Below are 17,581 nucleotides of genomic sequence, written 5' to 3'. Positions count from 1 at the left end.
AGGAGGTGGATCACAAGTTTGTACCCAGCCTGGGAAACTTAGCAGTTCAGCAAAACCATGTTTCAAAATTTTAAAAGGGCAGGGAGTATATAGTTCAATGCATAGGCCATGGGTTCAATTCCCAGTTTGGGGTGCAGGGGGGCATCTACAGCCTCTTTCATGCATGAAGACCAAGGAGAGGACAGAAGGCCTGCTGCCACCAGAAGTAAGCAGATGTGTATGGTGACTGCATCCAAAGGCTCACATCCACTAGAGTGAGCAGAAGCCCATCAATAATGAACAGAAGGCAGTGAGGACACACAATGAGTGTCAAGGACACATCAACATAGTTTTTTTGCCTACAAAACTTATAAATGTGGAAAAATAATACCCTGTTAAGTATGTTAGAAGAGTCTCAAATTAATAATTTTTTTAAAAAGGACACAAAAGAAAGGAACAAGGGGCAGCTGTGATAAGCCAGACCATCCCATAAGCAGGTATCAGAGACAAACTGGAACTTTGTATGAAGAAGAGCACAGAGTCACAAAAGCACATTCTTGTGTAAAATGGTCCTTTTGCAAATAGGGTTTGGAAGGCAAAAGGCCCATGGCTGGTCAGTGACAACACAGTGCATTGGAAGAACAGCATTCCTGTGCCCACAACCTACAGAAACCATGCGGGATGATGCGTGTGCACGGGGGCCTCACCCAAGCACCAATCATGTGACTGCAATGGGGACTTTCCCAAGCAGCAGAGAAAGGTTTTGGTTCTCATCTCACAACTTCCTTTGGGCCAAGTGACAATGCTACAAAAATCCTCCAAAATCCTCAAGAACCAGAGCTGTCCTGGGAAGTCCATGGAGCAGATAAATGTATCTGCATCCTTCACAGATCCTGGGCTGTGTCTTGTACACAATGATGCTTGGGAGAGTAGAGGGGCTGACTGCCACCCCTCAGTTTCCTATAAGGAACTCAGCCTGGAGAACCAGCTCAAGCCAGCACTGGACACAGCAACAGAAATTCCCCACAAGGTCTCTGATCTGGAGACCAGAGCATGTGCCGCTATGGAGGAAATCAATCTCCTCTTCAGCACACATGGATGAGTTTAACCATGGCTCCAAGGGTTCAACTACTGAAGCCCAAGGATCGTTTACTGAAGCACTTTGCCCACACAGAGCAGCTACAGAGGAGTGCCTGTGTCTGTGTCCTAGGAAAGCTCTGGAACCAGCAACATAAGAGCAATTCCCCTAACATGGTATGTTCCGCAACAAGGAACCAGAGGACACGAGGAATAGTCATGTCACAACTGCTAATTATGTGACTCATCTTCTCTGACTTAGATGTGATCTCCACCTTACAGATACAACTGGATTCTACATACCTAACACAGAGCTGCTAAAAGGGTAACACCAATGAGGCACTACCTGTAATCCCAGCACTTGGGATGCTGAGGCAGGAGGATCACTGTGAGTTCAAGGCCAGACTAGACTACATTACTAGTTCAAGGACAGCCTGAACTGCCCAGGAGACCCTATCTCAAAAAAAAAAAAAAAAAAAAAGACAGATATGATTTGAGGCTCAGCCCTACCAGCCTCCCCAGCCCTTGGCTGAAGGAGAACAGTGCCCACAGGAATAATCAAGTAAAAAAACCTTTTTTTATATTTCTAAACAGAGCACAAAGTCTGACACGTACTAGGCATCAGACAGTTCTCATTAAACTCTGGTAAGATGAGCCCAAGGCAACACAGCTAGAAGATGATAATGCTGGTCTCAAATGTAGGTATTTCACCTCCCAATTCAATGCTCCTTATAATTTATGCTTATACACAAGGAGGGAAAAAGGGCCACAACACAATTAGTTGGCAATTAGAATACAGTTAACAGTATTCAGGGACAACTGTCCCTAGAACACAAGGCTGAGGTCAGCAGGCTACCTGAGTGGCGAGCCAGGGTGGACAGGTCGTAGCGCTTCTTCCCATCGCTGGCACCACAGAGGAGGTCTTCCTTCTCTTTGACACAGGCGTACTTTGTGTCCCACGTGAAGAAGTAGGTGCAATCTACCTCCCCTGTGAACACAGGTTCTCCTTTCCCATCATTCCCTGCACAGTGTGAGAGGAAAACATAAGACTGTCGTGCAGCCATGACGGAGGAACATCTCAGGAGCAAGAATAGGACAAGGATGACTATCTAGCTTCAACAGTCAAGTGCAGACTCCATAGAGAACTTGGGGATTAGAATGACATCTGTTAAGCTTCAGACACTCAAACATAAACCCTCACCACCATGGTAGAGTGGTATCAAGTAGTCAAGTAGGCATCACAGAAAGCTGTGCACAATACCGAACAAAGAGAAGAGCCCCATGGAGGCGTGTGCTGGCAGGACTTTAGTAAACCCACAATGGGCTTGTGAACATCTCAGGATGAGACTAGGGGTTTTCAGAAAGCAAGACAGCTCTGACACAACTGTGACCAAGATGAGTCCCCCAGGACTCATCCCAACAATGGAAGCAAAAGAACAGAAAACATCTGGTGGTGGCTCTGACTGAGGTGTGCTGAGTCCACGTCAACCCCATGGCTCAGGGCACACCTCCAAACGCTGCCAAACTCTGTGACTTGCCAATATGTGTGTCTATGACACCCAAATAGAATTAATAGACGTCTCTTCCAACACCCACATAAGTTTCCCATTCATCAGCTGGGACACCTCAGCGCTAGTCTTAAAACTCACTCTTCATGGGCTGCTTCCCTACCCCACATGGCCTGGACTTCTATAGACACTGTTGACCCTGCCACCCTGGAAATCCTGTCCCCTCACCCACTGATGAGCTGCTGACACAAACCTCCCCTTTCTTCACCCATGATGGTTTCATACTCCTTGCTTACAGCTCCTGCTTGATCAGCCTATCTCCTTGAGGTCTGCTGTCCTGAGCTGCTTAATGTTCTAAGGGAAATAAGATTTTGATTGTCATTTCTACTAAATCTTGAATGCAATTACCTTTAGGTGAGTATAATGCCAGCAATGGCAGCTAACCTCTACCAAGCATACTCAGAGCCAGGCGCCAAGCTAAAGATCTCCTATGATTTCATAGCTAGAAAGGAGGGGAGCCAGTTAAATCTCACTGGTCTAGCCCCAGACTCAAGCTCATAACCATAGGACAAGACCTCCCCACTCTACTGTAAGACTACTTTTCTTCTTTTTTTCCACTCATATATGTGTGTGTGTATGTGGTTTTTTCTCCTGTGTTTTTTGTTGGTGAGTTATTCGGTTTTGTATTTAATAATTACCTGAAGCCATTCTCTTTAAGAAAGCATGACCCCTACCTCCCTTTCTCAGACACAGTCCATGACCCAGAGGCCATTCTCCTTAGCTAGGACCCTCCTGCCCACGTGTGCCCTGTTCAGCAACAACACTCACTTTCCTGCTTCCAAGCTGACCACAGAGTTTACAAATTTGGTTCATTCCTACTGGATTTGCAGCTTAAGCTTACAGACTATTTCACTATTTGGAAAAGACTTTTTTCCGTAACTTGAAACATTCACTGTGCTTTCTTTACCAGATAAGCTTGCAAACAAGTGAATTAAACAAGGAATGGGTCTAGAACTCTTTTTGAAAGGAGGGTCCTCACACTGAGCTACATCTCCAGCCCTTCATTAATTTTTTTTTTTTTTAAGACATGGTCTAACGCTGCACCTGCATGGCAAGCCCACGGTCCTGAGTTCGATTCCTAGTACTGAAAGGAAGAAAAATAGACATGGTCTAACTAAGCTGCTCAGGCTCAGCTGAAACTTGCAACTCTCCTGCCCCCAGCTTCCCACAGGGCTGGTATTATAGACCTGTGCCACAAGGCCCAGCTCATTCTTTTTTATTTTTTTATTTCTTGCAATACTGAGGATTAAACCCAGGGAGTGCTGAGCTATATCTTCAGCCCTTTTGTTTTTCCTTTGAGACAGGATCTTGCTAAGTTGCCCAGGCTGGCCTTGGACTTTCCATTTTCCTGCCTCTCACCCTCCCAAGTAACTGAGATTACAGGCATGTGCCACCCAGCTGGCTTCATGCTATTTTTTAGCTGGTTTTTATACCTGAAACTAATGATCTGCAGGGAGTTCATCTGAAACAACCACTGGGATTCATTTCACCTATACTCTTTAATTTCTCAAGGAATTTTAGCAAACCATTAAGCTAGGACTCCCCGCTATAACCATTCATTTTCAAACACAATGGCTATGCCTTCAGAGATCACTCATCCTGGAGCCACTAATTCCTGTCTACCTCTCAACGGGAGTTTTTCACAACCTCTCCCTCATACATAGGCTCCTGGGACGTTAGCCTGACTTCCCAAGCTCTGGTTCATTCCCTTGCATACCACCTTATGTGGCCTTATAGTGTCTGGCTTCCATGTCCAGTTAAAGGGGAAGGGAGCTTTTCCAACAAAACCCAGGAAGGCATTCTCCACCTAAGCAGCAGCAGCAACATTAATTCCTTCATTAGCCTATGGCAACAATGCCAAACTCCCTCATTTTCCCTCTAAGTAAACTCCATTTCCTGGGTTTCCTGCCTGTAGGGTAGACCAAATGACTTCACTCTGGCTCACTTAAAAAAAAATGCTGTTCCTATTCTTCACAGACTTTAGAAGACAGCAATACAAGATGGAAAGAGAACAGGTCCTTGGGCCACATGGAGCAGAGGCCACACCTCCAGCCCTGTCCCCAACAACCTGCATTGAATTAAAGGAAATATATCTTTAATGTACTGAACCACTTGAATTTGTGCATAGTTTGTTTGATTTTTTTTTTTTGCCTGTTCTAGCATATTGTACTCTTCTCAAAAAACTACCTGATGGCCTCATTTGACAGAATCAACAACAATATGGCATCATATTTACAGCAAGCTAGATATAAGTTATTGAAACAAATGGCAAAACAATATCATGGCCAAAAGAATCTATGCACCTTTGAGTCTTGAAAATGCACAAACCTTAGATTCATAAGTAATTCCTAGAAATCCAACTTGAACTGTAAAACATACTTGCCTGTATGACATAGCCAATTAATTTATCACCCACTTATACCCAAAAATATATTACATGTCCCCAGTAAACACAGACTGCACCAAGGAATTTTACCTGAAAAATCAATTCAAATTTGAATGAAGTAATTTTATAATAATAGCATGTTTGGCAGTGTGGAGTACTGAATCACAGACTGGAAAGGAATTGGAAATACTTTATAATCCAACTCCTGCGCAAGAGGAGGCTTAAAACTCACCATCCAAGCACCTAACACCTCTCCATCCATGCACCTTGTAATAATCTTATAAAACATTGATTTCTTTTTTAAAAAGTTTTTGTACCAGAGATTTGTTCATTTTATCAGGTCCGCTAATGGTACTGAGGTCACAGAAAGAAATGTTCTCACTGGGCGCTGGGGCTGGGTGATGCAACCCATCCATTTCACTGGGTTCATAAGAAGCAAAATCTGGGGGAGTGAAGCAGGGAATGATTAAGGTATGTGCATGTACAAATCTGCCAGAAGGAAACCCATTAATCTGTATAAGTAATGTGCACTAACACAAAATGTGGGGAGAGTTTTTTTTTTAATGAGACAAATCAGGCAGAACATTAACATCTGCCAGAGTGGCTGGTACACATGCCTTCACTGTAATACAGTCCTACCTTATATTTGAAAACTTTCATAATACAAAAGAAAAAAAGGGAAGGGGTTGTTTCCAGCCCAACACATTCAACCTTAGCTTTCCAGGATCAACTCCTCACTGCACACGGCCTTTCCTCTCAGTCCTTTCCTCCTCATCACCCCCTAGTCTGTCTGCATCTTCTGGGGCCATAAATCTGACTTCCCAGTATCCCCAAGAGAGAGGGACCCATGTTCAAAGACCTCAGCTCAGTCATCAATAAAAACCTGTACAGAGCAGGAACACAGGAGACTCAGACCAAAGAGGCTGACTGGCAGTGCAGCAGTACAGGGCGGCAGGAGAAAGAGAATCCATGAGGTCTAACACCCACCCTGGGGTGCCTGACAGCCAGGACAGGGATGAAGAAGAAGGCTACACTGCCAAGACACTGGGAACACAGAGCACAGGGAGTTGGAATCAAAATTCAGAGATGGAATCCTTACAGTGGGTGCAGAACTGGCAAGGTCAAGGAATAAAGATGGTGAACCTGAGGAGGGGTAGGGCGCACACAAAAGCGACTGTGACTCCTCTCATACACATCAGAGGCACATTGTGGCCTTACTGAGATGTCCAGGACTTCATGCTGCATCTAGATTGAGCCAGCTCCCTGCAGGTCACGGCATGCAGGCCTCCCTCACCTCTCCAGACCCACATTAGCATGCAAGTTTCTGCTTGTTTAGACCCTGAGTTCCAGGTCCCAGGCCCCAGACCCCTGGCTTGCTGCCCCTCATCCTGCAGCTGAAGCAGTGCCTGCTTCTCTGAGGGGCCTGACTCATGGCTGTCCCAGAAACAGCCCATCCTGGCCTCAGGGCCTCCTTCCTGTTGAAGGGCAGGGTGATGACACTTGGCAGGAGTTTGGTCCTGAAGGCAACATCCTGCACTTTAATGGAGCCCTTACCTCTCTTGGTTTCTCATCTGTGAATCCCCAGAGGCCATCTGTTACCAGGCACCCTCAAATAGGCACTAAAAATGCCTGTATCATGAGTGATAAGAACTAGAATCCAGGAGCAGCAGAGCCACACATAGGAGAAAGAAGGATGAAGAGCACAGCAGATGCTCCGAATGACTGTCCCCAAGGGCCCTGGGAGCCTGTATATGTGACCAAGAGCCATCTCCACTGCATCACCCGCTCATTCTTTTCCTATCTGCTAGAAAGTTTATAAGTGCTCAGCACTACAATCAATCATGCCCATCTCCATGGCATATGTGAGCTTCCTGCGCAGCTGCTTCTTCAAGACCCTAGAGTGAATCACATAGGAACAAGCCCCACAAGCGCACTGCCATAGAAACACACAAAGCAAACGGAAGGAAGGGCAGAGAGACCCATCCTCAGGGCGGGGCAGCCATGTGTGCTCAGACCAGTAGCACACAGATCAGGCTGGAACCAGGCTGGCCCCAGATCGAGAGCTCAGTGCAAAGGTGGGACAGCACTGGGGCAACAGGGAGTACGCCATTTGGCCCATAGACAGGACAGGTGTTGGTGATGATGCCATCCTATCCCTCTCCACAGGTGCCAAATGTGACTGAAATCTTCAAGACAGAGAGGGTAGCACAGTAACTCAAGGCTGCTGCTTGCAACCACCCAGAGAACCCAGACCTTCTGCTAAAACTTGCTCAGTGGCATTCTGCAATCCCCAAATCCAAACTCTATCACTGGGTCACTGTTCTGCAAAAAGGGTTATCTTGCAACTCAGGATAGGAAAAAAGAGGCACCTACTTGAGGCTGGTTAAGGGACACTACCTCACTGGGGCTGTCCTGGCTGTAGTGTGTGTACCCTCAAACTTGAGGCAGAAACTCTCTCTCAGCAAGCACGGGCCTGGGCCTGTCCCCAAGACAAACACAGAGAGCAGAGGAAAATGGAAACAGGATGTGTGTGTTGTTGAGGGCAGGGAGGACATCACTCAAACAGAAAAACGCAGACTGGGGACCAGACATGGCCAGGTTAAAAGGAAGATGTTTTAGTGTTTCATTCAGTGTTCTACTTTCAGAAGACACTCTCTCTCTCTCTCTCTCTCTCTCTCTCTCTCTCTCTCTCTCTGATGCAAAATGTAGAGGCTGAGCCCCTGTGCACTCACCTGCAGTTTGATTACACTCAAAGTTGATGACACTCATCCGCTGGAAGCCTGAGCTGCACTCCTCGCCTCCAAAATATATCAGGGTGAGGTCTCCATCAGAGTACCTAGAGTTTTCCGAATAGGCAAATGTGTTTTGTAGAACCAACAAATAAACTTGAACTTTAAAAAATTGCTACATTAAGCCATCAACAAATCTTGACTGACATAAAACAGCAAGCTCTCCAGCCAGCTGGGGAAAACATCCTAGGAAATGAGCTCCAAATAACACAGGCACAGGCTTCAAATAACAATGGGCTGCAGGAGAATGTTGACAAGTTTTGCTGTGAGCACAAAGACTTATCTTGCTCTCACTTTTGGATTTCATACAAAATAAATAACACCCAAGGATCAGACAGATGTTTTTTAGCCACCACCCTAAGTGCAATCTCACCTGAAGGACTCTGGATAAGACTTGTTTCAGAGAACTATGTCTTTACACTGCTTTAGTGACAGTAATTACTACAGGAATACACTAAGTAGGTCTAAAGAATGTGTCAAGTCAATTTGTTCAACTGCTTATAACTTTTATATAGGGCTAACAGCACCCTCAAACTACTAGAGAAACACCAAAAGTCAAAAACATAAATTCGAGGGGGCGTTGAGACAGTAGTTCAGGGTCGCCTTGAACTCACTATGTAGCTCAGCCTGGCCTCAAACTCACAGTGATCCTCCTGCCTCAGCCTCCCGAGTACTGGGATTACAGCCCTGAGCCACCACGCCCGGCTCAAAAACATAAATTTTAAAATGCTAACTAACAGATGCTAACTATAAACTAGTGAAGTAAATTTCCTACACTATAGTTCTTTACACAAAAATAGATTTACAAGACAAACAGTTCTAACAGATGCACTCTTATTGTAAAGTCAGGAAAAGCATCCAGCTGTTTAGTGACAAATGGCAACAGGCCTAAGTAAGAGGAAGGAGTGCTGGCTTCACTGACTTTCCTGCACTTGGGGAAAGTGGGAGGAATAAGGGGGCTGGGACTGAATTATGTCTCACAAGCACACACACAATGCACTCAACAGCCACGTGCATGCATGTGTGCACAGGGGCTGCTGACACACCGGAGGGTCTGGTTCTTCGGCCTTCCTGCTATCTTGACTTGAGTGGAATCAATCTTCTTTACTTGACAAACTGCAGCCTCTTTCTTATTACAGGAGCGGGTCTTGGCTTCTCCACAGACATTTAAATAAAATGTATATTCTTTTCCATCAGAAGCATAGGACCCTATAGAAGGAAATAAACATGAAAGGCTTGTTTGCAATGACAGCTATCCCAAAGTGAAGCAATCCAGCAGTCCAACCCAAATCCCAATTCCAAACCCAGATGAGCAGGGCCCGAGACAGTGCTCTCAACCCCTCCATGGCCACCTCACTCCCTGTCCCTCCCTTTCTTCCTGAGTGGCACCAGAAGTCTTGCCAACCACAGGCACCTGCTCACCTCCGGGCTGGGTGAGAGGGCGGAGGTCAATGGCAATGTCATGCTGCCCACTGCTCAGGGCACAGGTGCTGCTCTCCAGATAGTCCCTGTGGCAGGCATACTCAGTGATCCATTCAACTTCATATCGGCAATTGGACTTGGCAGTGAGCTTGGGGATGGTGCCCTATCAGGAACAATGGGAAATGAATAAAATGGAAGTTTTCAATGCAGCTTAAAAGTGTAGATTTTTCCATGCTTTTGAAAAGCTCAGGTGGGCTGTTGGGTTTTTACATTTTTTTTTTCTGTTCCTGGTGTTTGAATCATAATTCCCCATTATGCATTTTGATTATATGATGTATAATACCTCCATTTACTTTTGTAACTTTTTACTTCAACTCTTTTTTTCTGTATTTGACTTATAACAATGCCACTGACTTATAACTCCACTCCTTTCACAGTAACACTCAAGCCCACAAACCCATACTGAACTCAGCATCACCTGAGAACCACGGCGACCTTGGCAAGCAGTAAGGAGTGATGAGGGGTACATGGCTCGTCTGAACCCCAACACCAAGTAAACAGGTGTACTCATCCAAGAAGATGGTCTGCAACCCCTTTCTAAGGCTGACAAAGGGGCTGGCACCACTTCATCTGTATTCAAATCTACTGGGGGTCTAGGGATTTAGCTCAGAGGCACTGCACCTGTCTTGTAAGCGTAAGATCCTGAGTTTGACCCTTGGTACCACAAAAACAAAATCTACTGGGGTCGGGGAGATACCACCCAAACACAGGTCTAGATTCTGCCATTGTTATGGTTTACATCTACATGTCCCCCAAGACCCTCATGCAGTCACAACCAGGGCTTTTGGAAGGCGACTGGACTATGGGGAAACTACAGCTCACTTGCTGTTAGGTGATGGGCGTGGTTAGAAGCAAATCACCAGGGATCAGGCCTGGAAGAGTATAATCTCCCTGCTGGCTCTTCCCTTCTCTCTCTGCTTCCGGGCCACCATAACCTAAGAGCTTTCCTCTGCTATGTCCCTCTGCCATGCCATTCCTGCCCTGAAGCCAGCCAACCAGGGACTGTAAATGTGAGCCAAAATAAGCCACTCTTCCTCTAATTGATGGGTAATGGATATTTTGTACCAGTAACAAAAAAAGTGACTAAGGCATCCACTATGCTGCCTTCACAACTGGGCCCTAATGAAGCCCAGATTCATTACTAAGCCACTGTTTCTTTTTAACCCTCTTAGGAAGAAATGCTTCACTAGGAAGAATTGCCTAGCTGCTTATGGAACTGTCAGTCACAATACAAAGCGCCAGGTTTACAACAGGTCACAGGATGAGTAAGGTGCAGAGCTACAGACTCCACCCCGCCCCTCCCACCCCATCAGACTCAAAACCAATGCTGTTCCTCAGCCCTGAGGTCAGTGTGTCTGCCACAAAGTGACACACAGCCATGTGCTAAGTGAGAGAACCTACCAACAAAAGCCAATATTATAGGCTACATGTAAGTAAAGGGTCCACAAAAGGCAAATTCACAGAGACAGAAAGTAGACTCAAGGTTGTGTGGCTGCCCGGACAGGGGTGGCAATGGACTGTGACGGCTGATGGGCACAAGGTTTCCTTTTGGGATGATGGAAATGTGGTGAAAGTTGCACAATTCGGTAAAAAAAAAAACTAAGAATCATTGAATACTACTTAAAATGGGTAGATTTTATAGGATGTATATTCAATGAACCTTTTTAAAAAAGATCTATATGATAAGATAATGTTTACTAAATACTAGCTGCCAAAAGCATTCAACAAGCCAACACAGATGCTTAAATAAACCCCCTAAGCACTGCAGTGTCCAAGGACGAGTAACACTAGTTCTGCCCAGGGAACAGTTCTGCTGGAAAGGAACCCCAAGCAGTACAACAACGTATCAGCCTCCTCTCTGAACACCCAGAAATGCTTCAAAGCCCTTGGAGGAAAAGGAGAGAAACTCCCAATTCTTGTAACTTAGTGTTAAATGATTATTAGCAAATACACAATAAACAAAAGGGAAAATTCTTTAAAAAAATAAACCAGTGCCAAGATGTTAATATAAAAGGCTTCAATCTACAGCACATCTATATTTTTATGGTGATACAGAAATACATTTTATTATCAAGCTTTTTGAGAATATTCACATCACATCTATTATAGGTGCAATATAAGGTATAATTAAATATTCCTCCACATTCAGTTCAGAACATAAGACAAGATGGTCTCATTAGGCTGATATCACAGGGACAAGGGAGGCTGGGGACATTAAACTCCAAAAAGCTGAGCTTGGACTTGATTTGTCTCCAGATCCACACACCAGCACGCCAGTGGCCAGTCTGAAACCAGGGGAAATTCCACATTTCTTTGGGGGCAGGGGAGTGTGGTTTTCTGGCAAAAGAATTCAGGCCCTCCTTATTAGAATGGCAGAAATAAAGAAAAGGCCTGCCCCTTCCTCCCAGGGGATGACTCCATCCCATCAGCACCAGCTCCCTGTCCAGACACTTCCACCACACACCAACTTATACACACGTCACTGGGTGAGGTGGTCTCAAGACATATAAGACTCAGCCCTCAAGGAGTTTACAAGTGTGCTACAGATGCACAAAACAAGCTGGGCTGTGGTGATGCAGGCCTGCAAACCCAGCACTCTAGAGGCTGAGGCAGGAGGATCACCTCAAATTCAAGGCCAGCCTGGTCTACACAGTGAGTTCAAGGCCAGCCTAAACTACACAGTGAGACCCTGTCTCAAAATACCAAAAAAATAAAAAGAGAAGACTGGAAAAACACCGCGAGGGGACTAGGCGTGTGGTATAGCACCCACTAGCATGTAGAGACCCTGGGTTGTATCTCCAGCACTGCAAAAACAAAAAATAAAAAGCAGCTACGTGACAGAGTGATAAATCTGCCTGTGAAGGGGAACTACAGACAGGGCAGGGCCGTGGGGTACAAACTAGGGAAGATAAAAAACTCCCCCTACAAGAAATCCCAGGCTTGAGGTTATACCTAGAGTTTTTCAACTATTTGCTAAAATCAACCCAACAGCAACAACAAAAAATACAGTGAAACCTCAGTTCAGGAACTTAATTCTTTTCACGATTCTGTTTGCAAACCACAAATTCAAAGCTTAGGTTCCACATTGACCTTATGGGGAAATTTGATTTAGTTCTCGTCTAATTCAAGTTGGGACCAGAACTGTGGAAAGAATTAAGTTCGTGAACTGAGGTACTATATCTGTTTGTGATCCACTCAAAATCATCACAGGCATCACCTGTCTCATAAGTGCAAGGTCCTAAGTTCAATCCCCAGTCCCCAAAAGAAAAAAAAAAATCATCACAGGCAGACTGGAACAAAATATCCCAATATCCCACGATCCGCATGGTGGCCTCTCCCAGCTGGGGTGACAGAGCTCCCTCTGCACAGAGCCACAAGGGGCAGCCAGGGCTCTCCAAGAGGCTGTGTCCATCCTGGCATCCCTTCCCCTTCTCCAGCCCAAGACCTCACTGGATGGTTCGCCCTTCCCTGCACCAGCCTACCTGCTCCAAACCCAGAAGCATGGTCACTTAGGCAACTGGGGCTGAAATTCGCAGTTTAAATTCTCCTTGAGACAAGCCACTCACCTCTCTCCGCTCAGAAGGGCACACAAATGTAATTGTCACTGCAGGGCTATGACCATCGCAGAAGTCTGGCTTTCCTGCCCCTTCCTTCACATAAGTCAGGACAAGTCTGCAGGATCCACATGGAGAAAAAGTATGTCAGAAGTGTCAATTACATTCAAATTAATGCAATGCCCTGAGCAGTCAGCCTGTTCACACAGAGAGAAGCTAACAGAAGAAACATAAACTATAAAAGAAGCTAGAAGGTAAAGTAATGATTTCATTTCCATTTTTTAAAAAAATACTCAAAAGTAAACTGGAAAGAGTACCATTATTAAAAGTAAAATAAATATCCCTGGTACAAAAAAAAAAGTAAAATAAATAAAACAACTAATACATAAACTGAAAATACTAGAAGAGCTGTTTGAATAATAAAAACATTTTTTGTAGGTGACCTAACCAAAACTGAGCACAGCCAAGCTGCTCAAGTGCATTTTTGCCCACAAGGCTGCTCAATCTTTTCCTTTTCTTTTTTTTTTTTTCCAGTACTGAGGATTGAACCCAAGGCTTTCACACTGATTTACACCTCTACTCCTGTTCCTAAGTTGCCCAGAGTGGGGCTGAAGTTGCAATCCTCCTGCCTCAGCCTCCCAGAGTGCTGGGATTACAGGCACGCACTACCATGTCCAGGTCTTTTTCTCTATGAACAACTCTAGATACTTTTTTTTAACCTGAAGAGAGGCCAGTGCACCTGCCCAGCAGTCACAGCTGGAGCTTCTCCTGTGCCCAGTTCTGGTCAGAGGGCTCCTGTCCTTACAAGGGAATGTGCCCACGGGTCTCATGCATGGCAACACAAGTGCTTCAAATAGATGACCTGCCTCTTTTCCCAGACAACCTCAAGCTTTGGCACAGTGCCCTCATTTCGCCAAATCCTCACCAGCCCACCCAGGATGCAGAATCAATGATTTGTCACTCTGGACACATTCCCTCCTGGTCATATCGTGATACCCTAACCCTTACAATCTCGGCTGTGGCTGTACTTGGACACAAGGACTTTAAAGAGGTTAGTAAGTAAAATCGAGGTCAGATGTGTGGCCCCTAATCCAACACTCCTGGTATCCTTGTCCAAAGAGTCGTCAAGCATGCAGACACAGAGAGGAAGGAGCATGTGAGGACACAGGGAGAAGGTGGCACTCCAACAAGACAAGGAGAAAGGATGCCGGAGAAACCAACCCTGCTGACACCTTCACCTTGGACTTCTGGCCTTTAGACTATGAAGGAAAAAATTCTGTTGTTTCCGCCAACTGATCTGTTTTCTTATGACAGGCTGAGCAAATCCGTACAGAAAATTCTCAACATTAGCCAATTTAGGTCACGTGCTAGTATTTTCTATGGACAAAACTGCTATCTATTACTGCACACCATTCCTACAATTACCCTGGTTGTAGGCACACCACTGGTTCCAGAATACAGCCAGACAACACCAGAAGTGTACCAAAAGCCTTTGGTATAGGGAGAAAATCAAAATCCCTGATCTACATTCAGGATGTAGTCATATACAACATGTTGGAGAAAAACACAGTCCTTGCCAAGGCCGCACCATCTTCCATAAGGTGACACAATCAAAGACACAAGGGCCATACAAGGGCGTGTGTAAACAATCCAACTTTTTATCATCCTCTGCTGGAAACTAGGGTGCCCTTCACACCCTAGCTAGGAGGAAACCCTGGGAGGTCACCGGCAAACTGCCTCACATCTCTTGCCTCAAAAGAACAGATAATTATGGATACAAAGTTAACTTCATAGATGATAGGGAAAGAAAAATACAAGGAAGCACCTTAAGGTAGGTATAATTTCATGAAGCAACATAGAGATGTGCTATAGAATACACCATGATAGGTATTTTTACTGCTCTGAAAGACGTGAAGGGCCTGGGATTTAGCTCAGTGGTTCTGCTGCCTGCCTCGCAAGCGCAAGGTCCAGAGTTCAATCCCTGGTACCAAAAAAAGACATGTGAAGCTGAGTATAGTGCCACACGCCTATAATCTCAACACTCTAGGAGGCTGAGGCAAGAGGATCACAAGTTCAACCCCAACCGGGGCAACTTAGTGACTTAGCAAGAACATCTCTAAGTAAAAAATAAAAAAGGGCTGGAGATGTAGGTCAGTGAGAAGGCCCTGGGTTCAATCCTAAACAATCCAAGGGGGGGAGGGAGGGAGAAAACAAAGTGAGTGACCAACAACCAACCAGCTGACATGATTCACCAGTGCCCACAGATCTTACACCTGTGAAAGAGGAATTGTGCAGGCCCATCCCAAGTCTGCAGGCAAAGAACAAGCCAGCCACTCCCTAAAAGATCAGCTGCTTGTGAGGAATAAAATGCAAACCACTGCAGAAGCAGCACACTGACCTGTCCTTGCTCGCTAGCTTCAGTCCCTCCTTGGGTTGGCCAACATCATACGCCTGGTTCCCTTGCAGCAAGCAGGCAGCAGTCCCCACTGGACAGGCATGCAGCTGCGGACTTAAGTCCCGCAGGGAGTCTGTAACACATCACACACTCTGTTAAAGCAGATAAAGGGTCACAACTGGTACTTAACGCACTCTGAGGTCCAGAGGCCCTACCAAAGTCTTCATCAGCTACAGGTCTGAGATACCGGGCCGGCTGTCCATCTGGCCACATGAAGCTCAGGAGCAAGTATGCTGCACCATGAATGCAGACAGGGCCCATGAACGGGGGGGCCAGAGCACCATTTGTACTTACACAATGTTCCCAGTCTCTCCTAGAAGTCTGCTAACCTTAGCATTTTTTTTCAAGCCAGAAAGAGGTGAGAAAATGCAAACACTCCCCCAGAGGAGAGATCTGATTAGTGGAAAGAACCAGGGAGTTCTACACTCACATCCTAGACCAACCCTCTCCCCTACTTGATGACAGATTGGTCCAGCTGCCAGGCTGTGGCTCGAAGACTGGGGAGGACTGATGATCAGAACTAATGCACTCAAGACATGTCAGGCATAAGGGACCACAGCGGAGTAGCTGTGATGACCACAGCTGTGAGTCTCCAGACCCTGTAGAGCTCTCATCGTGGCGAGCATCGTACATGCTATCAGCCTTACAACACACTACAAATCTTCTCCTCCTTGGCCTTTGGTATGTTTGAGGCTGTAATCCAGCCCTTAAAGTAGCATGCAGCACTTAGGAAGGGTCCAAACACTCTACCATGAGTGATGGGCTAACAGCACCTCTCCCGAACTTTACCTGCCTTATAGGTCAAGGAAGCAGAAGGGTCACCTGCCTCCTGCCACAAGGAGTCACCAGCAAACAAACAGGAAAGCCAATCCCCAAGCTCCAAAACCCTCCAAACAGTCTCACTTAATGGCCATTTTATTCCACACACAATGCGTGCTGTCCCCAAGCTACTGCCCTCAGCTAGACCACTTGGGTACCCAAAAGCAAGTGCCCCAATATACAGGAAAATAAACACAGGGTCACAATCTAAAACTATTCATGAGGGTTTACGGGTCACATTCAAAGTCAGTCTGAGGCTCGGGGCTATTTTCTGGATATAGAGAATGTCTGAGCCAGAAGGGGGACAGACAGATGAAACACAATGTGACACAGCTATCTAAGACAAGTCACTGAAACTATCCAAGTTGCCAGTTAACTGGAAAGAAAATTAACTTTCATTAGAAAATATCCAGTGAATTCAGATGATTCTCAAAAGGATAAATAACCAGAAATCTAAATGTTTGCCAAATCAAAATAGCATATTGTCTCAGAAGTCAATAATCTACAGATCTTTTAACTTTATAACCAAACCAGAATTACTGACCTGTTTAGGACAAAGCCTTTTCTATCAGCTTTTCCCCCAAAAGAACAATAATGAGTGTCTTTGAGACAGTAAGGATGACATAATAACCTGACACAAGAGGGTCTAAAATTATCACTGATGCCAGGCATGGTGGCACATGCCCATAATCCCAGGACCTGGGAGGCTGAGGCGGGAAGATCTCCATGAGTTCAAGGCCAGACTGAAGTCTAAAGACAGACGCTATCCCTATTTCAAAACTCCAAAACCAAAAAAAAAAAAAAATCATCACTGGTCATTTCTGGTGAGCCAAGCACGAGGTATATTTATCATTTTTAACTTTAGAAATAATAACACAAATAAGATGATAAGTAATGTTTATGTCCAATTTAAAGAATCATGTACTGGGTTTATTTTTAAATTAGTTTTCCAATTTGTCCAAAAGGCAAAATGTTATTATGCACTGTGTGAGAAACAGAAACATAAGGAAAACACCGGAAATGGCCTCTCACTGCTAGCATCACAGAAAACCAGCCCTGGTTGGGTTGCCACACTCACAACTCTCAGCCCCTGAGGGAATTGTGAAGCTAGGGAGCTTGAGAAACTAGCAAGCAGGGCCTAGCTTAAAGCTTCATGGCCCTTTTTAGATAAAGGCCCTTTATTTACAGCCTTTGGTTATCTTACTAAAGATGCTCATGCTTCTCACCCCATTTCGGCATCTACAAAGAAAGCCAGGGAAGACATATACCCAGCCTAAAACAGGTCACAAGCAAATATCCAAAGCCTCCTCTGTCACCCCTCCCTGCAACTCAAAGTCAAGGGCCTTGGTCACACACAGCAAGCTGGACCAACCATTCCTCACCTTGGAACCCCTGAGACCCAAAGGTCTTGGCAGGGAAAACACACAAAATGGACCAATAGTTTAGGTAGAATTTGAGGGGAGAGAGGAAGC

General features: G+C 45.4%; 1 protein-coding gene across 1 annotated transcript in view; it reads right to left on the bottom strand.

Annotated features, from left to right (window-relative positions):
• Nucleotides 1-17,581, bottom strand: part of Igf2r (insulin like growth factor 2 receptor) — a 134,527-nt gene that overhangs the window by 66,139 nt on the left and 50,807 nt on the right. Inside the window, 6 exon segments of the mRNA NM_001310295.1 lie at nucleotides 1,913-2,077; nucleotides 7,743-7,846; nucleotides 8,846-9,008; nucleotides 9,222-9,384; nucleotides 12,848-12,953; nucleotides 15,234-15,363. Coding sequence (NP_001297224.1) covers nucleotides 1,913-2,077; nucleotides 7,743-7,846; nucleotides 8,846-9,008; nucleotides 9,222-9,384; nucleotides 12,848-12,953; nucleotides 15,234-15,363 — 831 coding nt within the window.

This window comes from Heterocephalus glaber, unplaced genomic scaffold (genome assembly GCF_053883595.1).
Source record: "Heterocephalus glaber isolate CG9 unplaced genomic scaffold, H.glaber_assembly_v1.0 deba00001523, whole genome shotgun sequence".
In the NCBI taxonomy this organism is placed as follows: domain Eukaryota; kingdom Metazoa; phylum Chordata; class Mammalia; order Rodentia; family Bathyergidae; genus Heterocephalus; species Heterocephalus glaber.
Note: the sequence above shows the minus strand (reverse complement) of the source record. Positions and strands in the feature narration are given on the sequence as shown.